The sequence below is a fragment of the Hemitrygon akajei genome, chromosome 19, assembly GCF_048418815.1.
Source record: "Hemitrygon akajei chromosome 19, sHemAka1.3, whole genome shotgun sequence".
NCBI classification, from domain to species: Eukaryota; Metazoa; Chordata; class Chondrichthyes; order Myliobatiformes; family Dasyatidae; genus Hemitrygon; species Hemitrygon akajei.
The window spans coordinates 8,566,186-8,581,327 of NC_133142.1; the positions used below are offsets into that span (position 1 = coordinate 8,566,186).

At 40.9% G+C, this 15,142-nt stretch overlaps 1 protein-coding gene across 2 annotated transcripts in view; it reads left to right on the top strand.

Annotated features, from left to right (window-relative positions):
* The window catches only part of dalrd3 (DALR anticodon binding domain containing 3), a 29,132-nt gene extending 15,421 nt beyond the window's left edge, over positions 1–13,711 (top strand). Inside the window, exons 10-13 of one of the 2 annotated variants that reach the window (XM_073072041.1) lie at positions 1,067–1,125; positions 4,165–4,278; positions 7,445–7,513; positions 13,103–13,711. In XM_073072041.1, the coding sequence (XP_072928142.1) occupies positions 1,067–1,125; positions 4,165–4,278; positions 7,445–7,513; positions 13,103–13,222 (362 nt within the window). In that variant the 3' untranslated portion in view covers positions 13,223–13,711. Of the gene's footprint in view, positions 1–1,066; positions 1,126–4,164; positions 4,279–7,444; positions 7,514–13,102 lie in introns of those variants that run through there. The other variant, XR_012102117.1, reaches the window with a different exon arrangement.
* Positions 13,712–15,142: the final 1,431 nt, after the last annotated feature.

The following is a 15,142-nucleotide window of genomic DNA, read 5'->3' on the forward strand; positions in this document are numbered from 1 at the left end:
CATATGATTCCTGTGGTTGACAACAAGCATTAGGCAGGTTCACTTTAGAATATTGGTTAGTTGACACTTTTACAGCTCAGGGCATTGGAGTCAAGTTAACCCAAACCTGTTTTCAAATCCCACCCTCTCTCCTTCTGCTCATCACCTCAGCAGCTGGAGAAGTTAGGATCAGGTGAAGATATTTGGGACATCAGTTAGGGTAGGTGGGTGCCAAATTAAAAAGCAGTTCTGATTAGCTTTGCAAATATGTTTATTATAAAATTTACCTATAGATCAACCCATCCCCTTTTAGCACGTAGATTCAACAAGGACTACGTTGAAGGATACTCAGTGGCCACTTTATTAGGTACATTTGCTTATTAATACAAATATCTAATCAGCCAATCACGTGGCAACAACTCAATGCATAAAAGCATGCAGATATGGTCAAGAGGTTCAGTTGTTGTTTAGACTAGACAACAGAATGGGGGAAACAAATGTGATCTAAGTGACTTTGACCTTGGTTGATCCAGATGGGCTGATTTGAATATCTCAGAAACTACTGATCTCCTGGGATTTTCACACACAACAGTGTAGAGTTTACAGAGAATGGTGGAATTAAAAAAAAACATCCAGTGAGCAGCATGTCTTTTTAATGGGAGAAGTCAGAGAATGGCCAGACTGATTCAAGCTGACCGGAAGGTGACAGTAACTCAAATAACCACATGTTACAACAGCAGCGTGCAGAAGAGCATCTCTGAATGCACGTGTTGAACCTTGAAGTGGATGGGCTACAGCAGCAGAAGACCATGAACATACAGGTACCCGATAAAGTAGCCACTGACTGCAGAGTCAGAATCGGGTTTTTTATCACTGACATAAGCTCTGAAGTTAGCTGTTAACGTGGCAGCAGTACAGTGTCAGGCATAAAAATTACCGTAAGTTACAATAAATAAATAGTGCAAAAGAGGAATACTGAGGCAGCATTTAGGGACGCATGACCATCCAGAAATCTGATGGTCACCTGGGGTAACTGAAAAGTTTTCCTTTCAACACTGAAACACATTTTCTTTCTTCTCATTTTCAGGATTGTACCCACATTTCCCAGAAACATCCCAGTTGAATTATTCTGCACTCCAGGAAGAGGTACAATATTTCTTTATTACTGACATGATTCATTCTGTTCTGGTGAGAATTAAAATGTGGCACTTCATTTAAGAACAAAAAATTGATGCAAAAACAGTCACACTTGTGTACCACAAGTTATTTCTTCATCCAGTTCATTTGCCCCTGTGAGGTCTTTCAGTGCATATTAACCAATGATAGGGTGGGAGTGAAGGAATGTTGGACACAAGGTCACTGAGTTTCTGTTAGGTTCTCAAGGACTGACAGAATTGTTGTGATTAACAAAAGTTTTCAAAGTGTCATAACCTCAGTGGTCAAAGTCAAATTTATTACCAAAGTCCATATATGTCACTATATACTACCCTGAGATTCATTTTTTGTAGGCATTCAAACTTCAAAGGTAAATTTATTATCAAGTACGTTATGTCACCATATATAACCCTGAGATTCGTTTTCTTAGGAGTATACTCAATATACCCACAATAGAATAATAACTATTATAAAATCAGGCATTCACAGTAAAACAAAAAAATGCAATAGAATAAGTGAAAAACTACACACACGCAAAGGCAACATCCAATGTGCAAAAGAAATCAAACTGCACACACATACAGAAAACATGAGTTGTACAGTCCTTGAAAGTGAATCCGTGGATTGATTATGGAATCATTTTAGTGTTGAGTTAAGTTACCCACACTGGTTCAGGAGCCGGATGGCTGAAGAGTATCAGTTGACAAGATCACCAAATGGCTTCGAAGCTTGTAATCTGTTTTCACTTGTGCAGTTAAATCTTCCACTTACAATTGAAATTTTATTTGAAAATGAATGATCGTCATGGATTCAGAGCACTGCCCAAGCCTGCTGCCTGCTTTGTCCCCACCTACCTGATCTGGATACATTCTACCCACAAGGCAGAAGAAACTGAGATCTAGGTCTCAGATGGCACATCCTGAGGCCCTTCCTTGGAGCTAACTGCTATCATAGCCTCAGAACCTTTTTCTTTATTCTAACCAGAATAACTGTTCAAATGATTATAAACCTTCAAATAAATAATTTAACAGGAAAATAACCATCAAGCTCTTGAACCAAAGTGGATAACTTCACTCACCTCAACACTGAACTGATTGAATCCTATTCAAGGACTCATGTTCTCAGTTTTATTTATCGTTTGTTTATTTATTTATTGTGTTCTTTTGCACATTGGTTGTGTGTTGGTCTTTGTGGCTTTTATTGGTTCTATTTCTTTGTTCTGCTGTGAACACCTCCAAGAAATGAATCTCAGGATAGGTAATGACCATATGCTATAATTTATGCTATAAGACTTGATTTTGATAATAAGGGAACACAAGGGAACGTAACAGCATAACGCTATCACGGTTCAAGGCATCAAAGTTCAATTCCGTGTCCTCTGTAAGAAAGTTTGTGTTTTTTTTCCCATGAGTGCATGGCTTTTCTCTGGGTGCTCCAGTTGCCCCCATATTCCAAACTGGTCAGTAGGTTAATTGGTCATTGTTAATTGTCCTGTGGTTAGGCTAGGGTTCAAAAGGTTTTGCTGGGCGGTGTGGCTCGTTGGGCTGGGAGAGCCTGTCCTGCACTGTATCTCTATATAAAGTTTGCCTTAAATGTATTTAATCAAATGCACCTTAATGTCTTAAAGGTAACTGGAAAGTATTTCAACAAAAGAAAATAAGTAAAGCTCTTACCTGCACATCTAGAGCAAAAATGGCTTCTCAGCATCTATTCTGTCACTATTTAATGAGATCCTCTCTCATACTATTGAACTGCAGAGATTGTTAATATATCCCACTTAGTCTGGCCTCGTAGGACAGTCTTCTCATTCCAGCAGTCAATGTGGGATTATTCTAGAAATTATCTAACGGGGATTGTATAAACACCCTGATTGGGCGTGCTCCACCACCAATCTCCATTCTCCACTCCACACATATCTAAAAAGCAGCTAAAATATCAATTGGGGAGGCATAAAGTCCAAGATAAAACAATACTATAAAATCAAGGAACATTGGCTGGATTACATAATGTAATACTTATTATTCCTTGTGGAAGATTTGATGTCTCTCCTCCAGGAACCATCCCAGTTGTTTGTTCCATCATCCTCCTGGATCTCAATACTAGATAGAACTCTGTAGTCCACACACTGATTGCTGCCCCAAGTAATTAATAGCGGCTGCAGTTCAAAGTATGATCACTTGCCATATAACTTGGAGAACGATGGCTGCCACAGCACCAACCTCAGGTGGTTCAAGCGTGAGACATGTTCAGAGATGAGACCACCGATACAATTCTGGAATCTAATTGTGCCCACCATTGCACACAGGCAACATGGAGAAATTGTCAAACCACATGTACATTTACCACAATAGACATACAACTAAACGGTGATATTCTGGTAAATATAGGTGTTGCTGGATGAGATAGATTAGCTTTTCAAATTGTCACATGTACAGTGAAATATGTCGTCTGTCAATGACCGACACAGTCCGAGGATGTGCTGGGGGAAGCTGCCAGTGTCGCCATGTTTCTGGCACCAGCATAGCATGCCCACAACTTACTGACCCTCCCTGTTCATCTTTGAGATGTGAGGGGAAACTACAGCAACCGAAAGAAACTGACGCAGTCTTTGCAAACTCCTTACAGGCTGTGGCGGGAGTTAATGCTACCTTAAAGAGTGCTTCATGTGTTTCATTGAAAATTGTATCATAAAGTACATTAGGAGCTGCGGTTAATTTTGACCTACAAGAAGAATGTTGTAGGGATTGGGCCAGAAATGGAGCCAAGATTAAAATCTGATCAGCTATGATTTTATTGAGTTGTGAAGCAGGTTCATGGGGCCAAGCAGCTGCAGCCATTTCATATGCACCAACTATCATTAAATTTTCTTTAATTAATGTTTCAATATTGAAGTGGAAAGTGAGGTTAAAAGTGGAAGGAGAGGGGTAGTTAGGCAAACTGAAGCCGAGCTCATTAATTTAAAGCCCACATTTGTTTAGCATTGGTGTTAATGTTTTGTTTGAAAGACTAACTGGTTTCGTTCACCTGCAGGGCGAGTGGCTGTTGCTATATAATTACATTATTCCTTTCCGAGAAGCTTTGGTCCAGATTACTCATTCCCTGAGTTCAGCTAAAGGGATCCATCTGAGCATCAACACAGAAACAGTAAGCAGAACCAATAAGAGAAAATTTTTATCTTAAAACGTTTTCAGAATCAGATTTAGAATTACTGACATAAGACGTAAAATTTGTTGTTTTCCAGCAGCATACAGTGCAATACATAAAAAAAATCAGTATAAGTTACAATAACAATTCAGTGGATTCCGGTTAATTGGGACATATTGGGGCCAGTACATTTTGACCCAATTAAGTGGTTGCCCCAATTAGCTGAAGTTTTATGGAAGTTTTAAAAAGACCAACTGAGTAACAAATCATGTCTTTAAATGAAATACAAAACACTACTAATATTATTACAGTACTATAAAACTATGTACAGGTTGAGTACCCCTTGGAACATTGGGATGGAGGTGTTTTGGATTTTGGATTTTTTCAGATTTTGGAATATATGTAACGACATAGCTTTGGATCATCATTTCCAACTCTGAATTTCCACGCTGTCAGTAAGCACTTATTACACTTGTTCATCACAAATATGTACTTAACAATAAAAAATACTACCTACTATTAATATAATGTGTGCAAGGTAACAAGAGCATCATCAGGAGAAAACAGTAATAAACAATGACAGGCAGTCTCCACCTGCAATTCCATGTTCTGATTAAAAGGTTACAGTACACTGTATTTGTAATTTACTTTTTTTAGGTTTTTAATGTAAAGTATATAAACAATTAGCATGGTAGACTTGTTCTACTGCAAAATTTTCGTGATCAGCAGACACTTTAAAAATTTAATGCCGTGTTGCTTCTTAAGTTTCTGCAACCAGCCTGCTGAATATTCACAATTACCTTCAATCTTCAGTTTGTCGGGATACATCTTATTTCATGATTAGCATGCCATTAAGCAGCATATGTCACTCTGACCCTGATGATATACAATCAAGATCTTCATTTTTCATTCTATACGGTGTATTTCTATTTGTCATTAAGTACTGTTCATTACATTTGTGAGGTCACCTCAGAACTGCCTGTGATGCGCAGAGACCAGTGCATCACCTGGGAACTTCCCTTGTGGAATTTTCCATGTTAGCACTCAAAACAAATTTGGATATCGGAAGTTTTCAGATTTTGGAATTTTGCATTAGGGGAGCTCAACCTGTATTAGTTCTCAATATTTATCAGTGGAAGAATTTATACAGTGTACACTGCTGTGTTTTGTTTGACTGTAAATGAATAAAATCAGAGCAGACTCCTAGTGCAGATAATAGATTACTTTCATTACGTTCCTGCGTGACGACCATAAGATATAGGAGCAGAATTAGGCCATTTGGCCCATCGAGTCTGCTCTGCCATTTCATCATGGCTAATCTAATTTTCCTCTCAGCCCCAGTCTCCTGTCTTCTCCCTGTATCCCTTCATGCCCTGACCAGTCAAAACTCTATCAACCTCTGCCTTAAATATACAGTACATAAAGACTTGGCCTCCACTGCTGCCTGTGGCAAAGAATTCCTCAGGTTCACCAATCTGACTAAAGAAATTTCTCTTCATCTCCATTCTAAAAGGACGCCCCTGTACTCTGAGGCTCTGTCCTCTGGTCTTAGATTCTCCCACCATAGGAAACATCCACTTTATCAAGGCCTTTCACCATTTGACAGGCCAGGAGCCATCAAATGTTCTTCATGTGACAAGCCATTCAATCCTGAATCATTTTTGTGAACCTCCTTTGAACCTTTTCTAGTTTCAGCACATCCTTTCCAAGATAAGGGCCCAAAACTGCTCATAATATTCCAAGTGAGGCCTCACCAGTACTTTATAAATTGCAGTTGCCTTCCTCACCACAGACTCAACCTTTAGGGAATCATGCACAAGGACTCCCAAGTCACTTTGTATGACAGATTTTTGTATTTTTTCCTCTTGATGTAGAAGAAAGTCAACCCTTTCATTTCTTCTACCAAAGTGCATGACCATACACTTGCCGACACTGTATTCCACCTGCCACTTCTTTGCCCATTCTCCTAATCTGTCTGTCCTTCTGTGACCTCTCTACTTCCTCAAAGCTACCTGTTCCTCCACCTATCTTCATATCATCTGCAAACTTGCAACACAGCTAACACTTCCATCATCCAAATCACTGACATATGAAGTAAAAAGAATTGGTCCCAACATTAGTCATCAGCAGCTAACCAGAAAAGGTTCCCTTTATTCCCACTCTTGCTTCCTGCAAATCAACCTCTGCTTTATTCATGCTAGAAGCTATCCTGTAATACCATGGGCTCGTAGCTTGTTAAGCAGGTTCATGTGTGGCAGCTTGTCAAAAGCCTTCTGAAAATCCAAGTACAAAACATCAACCAATTCTCCTTTGTCTTTCTTGTTAGTTATTTCTTCACTCCCACCACTCTCTGTGAAGAAGCCCCCCCCCCCATGTTCCCTTTACACTTTTCCCCCTTCACCCTTAACCCATGTCCTCTGGGTTTTTTTCTCCCCTAGCATCAGTGGAAAAGCCTGAATCACAGTATTTAAAATTACACACCATCATTTCTGTAACATTAATTTTCCAATTATTTCATTTGAAAGCTTTTCTGTCTTTTGTTTTCCATTGTAAAGCTTCTTAAAAACCCCTCTAATCATTATGCCTGTTCTTCTCCCCCCCCCCCCCCCCGACCAAATTTCCAGTCTCCTTTGTGGTCTCCATCAGCTGGACTAATCAAAATTGAGCATTGTAACACTGCCTTTCTTTTGCCCATGGCTGCACTTTCCCCACGGGTACCACTCTTTGCACAGGTCCTGTTCCAGGGAATGAACTTGTGCTCAAGCTTGACCCATAAGACAGGAGCAGAATTAGACCATTTCTCATCCCCTTTCCAATCCTTAAAGATGCCACCTTTCAAATGAGATGTCGAACCAAGACTGTATTTCAGATGCATGTATATATTGATGGGCCGTGCGACTTAATGCTGCCCTTATTCAACAGCATTGTGTGAAGAGTAATTCATTTCTTTCAGTGTCCTCACTCGTATCTGTTCATCAACCAGCTCCTAAACAAATGATGCATCACATTGTTCTTTCTGACACCTTCCTGTTCACTGCCTGGTTTTAAATTGGTAACTCTACGTTACTTCAAATGTATTTCATTGCCCGTGAAGTGCCTTGGGACATTTGAAATTGTGATAACTCACTAACTGAACACCCTCTTCCTATTATAATCTGTTTCATAGGTGTGCAAGTTTCTTGTAAACCTCAGCATGGATTTCAGCTCCTATTACAACCGTGTGCACATCTTGGGAGTAAGTATCATTGTGTAAATATAAATTTAACATTTCCAGTCTCACCTTACTTACTCATTTTCACTGTTGCAATCTCAGTATTGATCTGATTATTTATGGGGTTTTTTTGGAAACCTTGCCCCATTTTTAACCTTTTTTGCCTTTCTGGATTATCCATTTCTTCCTTACCCAACTTTAATATCACTCTACCTCCCCTATTGTCACGCTGAGGCCATACTCAGGTTGGAGGAGCAACACCTTATATTCTGACCTCCAACTTAATGGTATGCACATAGATTTCTCAAACTTCCATTATTGGTTCCCCCCTCTTCACCATTCCCCATTCCTGTTTCTCTCTCACCTCATCTCCTTGCCTGCCCATCACCTCCCTCAGGTGCTCCTCCTCCTTTCTTCCACGGACTTCTGTCTTCTCCTATCAGATTCCCCTTCCTCCAGCCCTTTATCTCTTTCACCTATCAACTTTCTGGTTCTTTACTTCACTCCCTCCCCCTTTTCCAGTTTCATTTATCACCCACCACCTTCCTCCCTTCTCCCCATCATCTTAGTCTGGCTCCTTCTCCCTTCCTTTCCAGTCCTGATGAAGGGTCTTGGCCCGAAACAGCGACTGTTTATTCATTTCTGTAGATGCTGCCTGACCTGCTGAGTTCCTCCAGCATTTTGTACGTGTTGCTTTGATGGATTTCCAGCATCTGCAAATTCTGTGTCTGGGATTACTTTTTGAATTTACTTTTCCTTTCATTCTCTTTCTAGTAAATTACATTTTGCATTTTCCCTCTCCTGTCTTCCTCTCAGTTGTTCCCATTTACTGAAGGTGCTAACTCCGTTGCTTCATGCACAAGAAAATATGAGCATGAATCAGTCATCGGTACCCTCAAGCCTTTTCTACCTGAACATAGAACATTACAGCACATACACCTTGGCCCATGATGTTGTGTTGACTTTTTACCCTACTCTAAGATCAATCTAACCCATCCCTCCTACATTTTCAACCTCTCACTGCTAAGGGTGGAAGTTCCCAGTTGCTTCAAAAAGGCAACAATTACACCAGTGCCTAAGAAGAATAATGTGAGCTGCCTTAATGACTATCACCCGGTAGCACTCACATCAACAGTGATGGAATGCTTTGAGAGATTGGTCATGACTAGACTGAACTCCTGCCTAAACAAGGACCTGGACCCATTGCAATTTGCTTATCGCCACAATAGGTCAACAGCAGACACAATCTCAATGGCTCTCCACACGACTTTAGACCACCTAGACAATGCAAACACCTATGTCAGGATGCTGTTCATCGAATATTATTCAGCATTTAATACCATCATTCCCACAGTCCTGATTGAGAAGTTGCAGAACCTGGGCCTCTGTACCTCCCTCTGCAATTGGATCCTTGACTTCCTAACTGGAAGACCACAATCTGTGTGGATTGGTGATAACATCTCTTCCTCGCTTTCGATCAATACTGGTGCACCTCAGGGGTGTGTGCTTAGCTCACTGTTCTACTCTCTATATACACATGACTGTGTGGCTCGGCATAGCTCAAATACCATCTATAAATTTGCAAACGATACAATAATTGTTGGTAGAGTCTCAGGTGGTGACGAGAGGGCACTCAAGGGTGAGATATGCCAACTAGTAGAGTGGTGTCGCAGCAACAACCTGGCACTCAACATCAGTAAGATGAAACAGCTGATTGTGGACTTCAGGAAGGGTAAGACGAAGGACCACATACCAATCCTCATAGAGGGATCAGAAATGGAAAGAGTGAGCAGCTTCAAGTTCCTGGTGTCAAGATCTAAGGATCTAACCTGGTCTCAACATATTGATGCAGTTATGAAGAAGGCAAGACAGCAACTATACTTAATTCGGAGTTTGAAGAGATTTGGCATGTCAACAAATACACTCAAAAACTTCTATAGTTGTACCGTGGAGAGCATTTTGACAGGCTGCATCACTGTCTGGTATGGAGGGGCTACTGCGCAGGACCGAAAGAAACTGCAGAGGGTTGTAAATCTAGTCAGCTCCAGCTTGGGTACTAACCTACAAAGTACCCAGGAAATCTTCAAGGAGCGGTGTCTCAGAAAGGCAGCGTCCATTATTAAGGACCTCCAGCACCCAGGGCATGCCCTTTTCTCACTGTTACCATCAGGTAGGAGGTACAGAAGCCTGAAGGCACACACTCAACAATTCAGGAACAGCTTCTACCCCTCTGCCATCGGATTCCTAAATGAACATTGAATCCTTGGACACTACCTCATTTTTTTTTTTAAATATACAGTATTTCTGTTTTCACACTTTTTTAAATCTATTCAATATACGCAATTGATTTACATGTTTATTATTATTTTTATTTTTTCTCTCTGCTAGATTATGTATTGCATTGAACTGCTGCTGCTAAGTTAACAAATTTCACGTCACATGCCAGTGATAATAAACCTGATTGATTCTGATAGCATTCAATTTTGTATCATCCAATTGCCCATCTAAGAGTTTCTTAAATATCTTTAATTGAATTGACTTTATTACTTACATCCTTCACATACATGAAGAGTAAAAATCTTTGTTACGTCTCTGTTGAAATGTGCAATCATAGTAATTTATAATAAATAGAACAGTCAATGTAACATAGAAATACACTCAATGTAAGATAGAAATGTATTTGCCTCTACCACCAACCCTGGCTGGACATTCCACATACTCACCACACTTTGTGAAAAGCTAACCTCTGACATCCCCTCCGTATACCTTCCTCCAATCACCTTAAAATTATGCCAATTGCATTAGCTATTTCCACCCTGGTAAAAAGACTCTGGCTCTCCACTTGATCTATGTCTCCTATCATGCTGTACTCTTTTATCAAGTCGCCTCTCATCTTCCTTTGCTCCAAAGAGAAAAGCCCTTGAATGCTCAACCTCTCCTTGTAAGATATCCTCTCTTAGGCAACATCCTGATAAATCTTCTCTGCAGCCTCTCTAAAGCTTCCACATCCTTCTTAGGAGACAACCAGAACTGAAGACAGTACACAAAGTCTATGGATAGCCTTTTTATCGTCTTATACACCTTGACTGTGGCTGATCTGCCCCGGCCCAAAGTCTTCTGCACCAATTTTCATAGTTTTCAAGTCTCTGATCTTACTGAAAAATGTCTCTGCTTCCTTTAATGAATGACCAGACCCTTATTAACTCTGCCCCCTTGGTTGAGATTGCCCCACAGTTAGAAACATTTCAGCATCTATTGTGTCATTTGGATCTTGTATTTCATTCGGATCACCTCTCATTCTTCTAACTGCCAAAGAATAGGGGCCCAACATCTGAAGCTGCTCATAATAGGACAGCTTTCTCATTCTGGAACTTAGGCTCCTGGAATCTCTTTTGCAGTGTGTCATAGAGAGGCAGAGACCCTCAAATCCCTCATCCAAGTGGACAGTTTCATGTTGCAAAAGTAGCAACAGTAATCAGGAGCAAGAATCTTACGAATGTGTGCTCCTCCACTCTGCCACCTCCCACATTCTAACGCAAGCTGGAAAAAACAATATTTCTGATAACCTCCCATCTGGCTCTCACATTAAAGCTATACCCTTTTAAATTAGACTCCCCTACCCTGTGGAAGACTGTGACTGTCTACTCCAGCTGTTCCCCTTGTAATTTTATAAACCTCTGTAAGGTCACCCCTCAGCCTCCTTCACTCCAGGGACAACAGCCCCAGCTTTTCCAGTCTCTCTTAAATTGAGTCCTCCAGTCAAAACAATATCCCCATTAACCTCTCCTGCACCTCTTGTTTAATCACATCCTTCCTATATCATGCCAGGCTGCCCCCCAGCACATTCTCAGATGACATTGGTCGTTGACATAAACAATACATGCTTCAATGTACATGTGACAGATAAAGCTGATCTTTATTTATTTAGGATTCTTCCTCCTCTTGTCTGTCAGGGATATCACATGTCCTCTCTTTGCCCTTTCAATTTCTTTTAAATGTCCTCCTAAATTCCTGATTGTCTTAAAGCTGCCTAAACCTGCCACATGCCTTTGAATATTCTTGTTGAAAAGATCATCTTCATTAACAGGATCTCTTTACACTCTTCACTAGAGGTGAGAGTAAAGTTTCATTGACATCAAGGTGAAAACAGTGACTAGCAGATCAGTTCACCATCTGTCAATATATTCATACAATCTGAATGTGTTGTCAGGTTACAACTAACAGCCAAATAAAATTTGAATGCCAGAAAACTAAAAACAAACATGACATTGATATTTGAGATGAGCAGGCAGAGGAACAGATAAATTGACAGCAGGGGAATAGTCCTGAAGCAGATAATTGTTTTCAGAGATACAGCTCTGGCCAATGATCCCATGCTGCCCAATTACACCCATGTGACCAATTAACCCCTGCTAACACGTACGTCTTTGGAATGCGAGAGGAAACTGGAGCATCTGGAGGAAACCCACACAGTCATATAAGACAGCGGTGGAGTTGAACTTGGGTTACAGTAATAGTGTTACGCTAACCACTGCGCTACACTGCCATGTTCAAAACCACATATGTTCCAACACATAGCCTCTGCATTTCTGCACCATGTACTGCCATACAAGTACTACATGCTAACCAACTGTGCCACTAGAGATGTGACCCACTGAATTTTGTAGCTGGGTCCAGCTTTACTACAGTCTTGGCATCACCATCCCTGGCCCAAGAAATTCACAGAAGACAGAATAAAATACCTCTTGTTAGTTTTGCTGAGAAGATCAGTATGTGTATGAAATAAACTGAAAAAGAGAAATTATCCAAGGATCAGCTACTGCACCAGAAGTAAAATGTCCCTTCATAAAACGCCCCGGTGTTTATCGTGCCTGCCTCAGTTTTTCAGAAACCACATTCAAATAGAATACAGGAATAACCTGATGCACTCGAGATGGATTGGCAGATAAGGTGAATGATTACAATCTTTTTCTCAGGGTTGGCGTCTAAAATAGAGGTTTAAAGTGAGAGGGAATAGATTTAAAAGGAACTCAAAGGGCAGTTTTTTCCACAGATGGTGGTGGGTGTATGGAGCGAACTGCCAGAGGAATTAGTAGAGGCAGGTACAATTCCTTGGACAGCTACATTGAATATGAAAGGTTTAGAGCAGGGGTTCCATACCTGGGGTCCACGGACCTCTCAGTTAATGATAAGGCTCCAAGTGTAACAAAAGGTTGGAAGCGCCTAGTTTGGAAGGATGTGAGCTAAATGCAGGTGAATGGGACTAGGTCAAGTCGACACCTTGGTTAGTATGGACGAGTTGAGCCAAAGGGTCTGCATCTGTGCTTACAACTCTATGACTATGAGAGGCAAGATTTTGTTTGAGAATAATGGTATGAGTAGATTGTTAACAATGCAATTACTCTGTCTTGTGAAGGCCACAGAACTGGGGAAAGTAGTTTATAAGAGTGACTCCCAGCAAAAAGGGTTGGACTTGCTGAGGAGACAGACTGCTGGCATGTGATAGGTGTTATACAGAAAACACGGTTTGTCTTGCTGAGGAGATGTCACTCGTACTGTACGGTTTACTGTTTTAGTACTACTCGTTATTAAAGGGGTTGTTTGACTCCACAGGAACCACGGGAACATTTATTTAACCAGATGTTCACACGCCTGCAGCTGATGAAAGGATTGAGAGAGGTGTTTCATACAGCACTGGGAACCCTCCACATCCCACCACTCAGCCAGCTCTAAGGATCCGGTACACCCAGAACTCCATTCCACACCATTGGGTTGAAAGAAAGGAACAAAGAATCAGGTGGCCTTCTGCCTTCATCATCTGCTGATCTGTGGACAGAAGCAGAGAAACTTCGACATTTGTTTGTCAGTGCCATGTCTGTGCCTGTAATACCTCCATATAAATAGGTGACCTTACCAAATGGGGTTTTGAAAGGTGGTAGTCTGATTATAGATCTGCTTCGTCTTACTGTTCCTGTTAGCTATCACTTTCTGTCCATCACCCAGACATCCTGACTATCAATACTTCGCAGAACAAGTATTGAACATTGGGTGGTACTGTATGAAGGTAGTCTTTCTGGGTTCAGTAACCGGGAGAGAGATCCATTTTTCATCATGTGAACATTGTTCTGTCCTCTGTGACCACTCTTGGCCAGATTTTATTTGTACCTATTTATTTCAACCGTTTCTTAAATAAACATAACTACGCAAGCACTTACACACAAACGACTGCTTGGTTGTAGACTTTACAGCATCTCATGGCAGATGCAGTGTGAGTAATTGTCAAAGCACTTGCTTGGAGACTGGTTCCAGGTGGCATCAACCAAATGTTCAGCTGTGGAGTGAATTTAGAGCAGCACATGACATTCTTGGCCTTTACTCTGACCAGTTATGGAGAAGTATGAAATTGTACTAACCTATTGCAGCTCGGGGCATCGAGAGTTCAATTCCAAGGTCTTCTGTAAGACCTTCCTGTGAGCAGTTACACTGGCTTCCTCCCACCAGTCAGTAGGCTAATTGGTCATGGTAAATTGTCCTGTGATTAGGTTGGGGGTCAGTGTAGCTTGTTGGACCACAACGGCCTGTTCCGCATTGCATCTCTAAATAATAGTATTATTTTCCGTAAGTCAGAGCATCTCTAAGTAAAGTAGACAATGGCATGTATCTCTGTTGAATTATCAGCAGTGAAGAAACAAAGATCTATGAATCTCCACACTGATGAGGAAATTTTCAGCTAATATGAAATATTACTGCTGACCATTAAGGATCTCTCAGTCTACAACACCGCCTACAATTTTTGACCCCAATATTTCTACTTGATTTTATCTTATGGAGCTCATTTGTTCCTAATTCAAGCATTTTTCTTCCCTCATCCAAATCTTTTGCCCAGCTACATTCAGACACACTGCACCATGTCCATAATTCCCAGGCCCTAACATTCTCCTTTTCATTATCAATATCCGGTCCATGTACCAGCACTTTGATATAGAAAGACTTTGTCTCTGCAAATGAAAGGTGTTATGGAATCCAAACAAGTCTTGGCTGTGCCTGGCTTTTATGGGACACATGGAACATATTTCATTCCATTCCCATTCAAGTCCTCTGCCTGTTTTTGGTTCATTCAGTTTTGCTTTCACCATGAAGTAAAACGGCGAAAAATGACTGTTTTGACCACATCTTCTCTCACCTTCATATAATCTATCCATATAATTTCCCTAACTTCCTGTTCTCTGGTCCTGGGACTTCATTGTCAATCATTATCCAAATCTACTTTGGCCATTCTCCACAATGTTTCCTGTGAGGCTTATATCATCGAGCACTATAGCACAAAAACAGGCCCTTTAGCCCATCTAGTCCATGCCAAACTTATTCTGCATACTCCCATCAACCTCCATCAGGACCATAGCTCTCCTTACCAGTCCCATCCACAAACATTTCCAAACTTACTTTTAAGTGTTGCAATCAAGCTCACAGTGACCAGTTCTGCTGCCAGCTCATTCCACACTCACACCACCCTCAGAGCTGTTTCCCCTTAAATATTTCACTTTTCACCCTTAACCTATGACCTCTAGTTCTAGACTCACCCAACTTCAGTGGAAAATGCTTGCTTGTGTTTACCCTATCATCATCATTACGTGCCTTGTCATAGGTGATCAC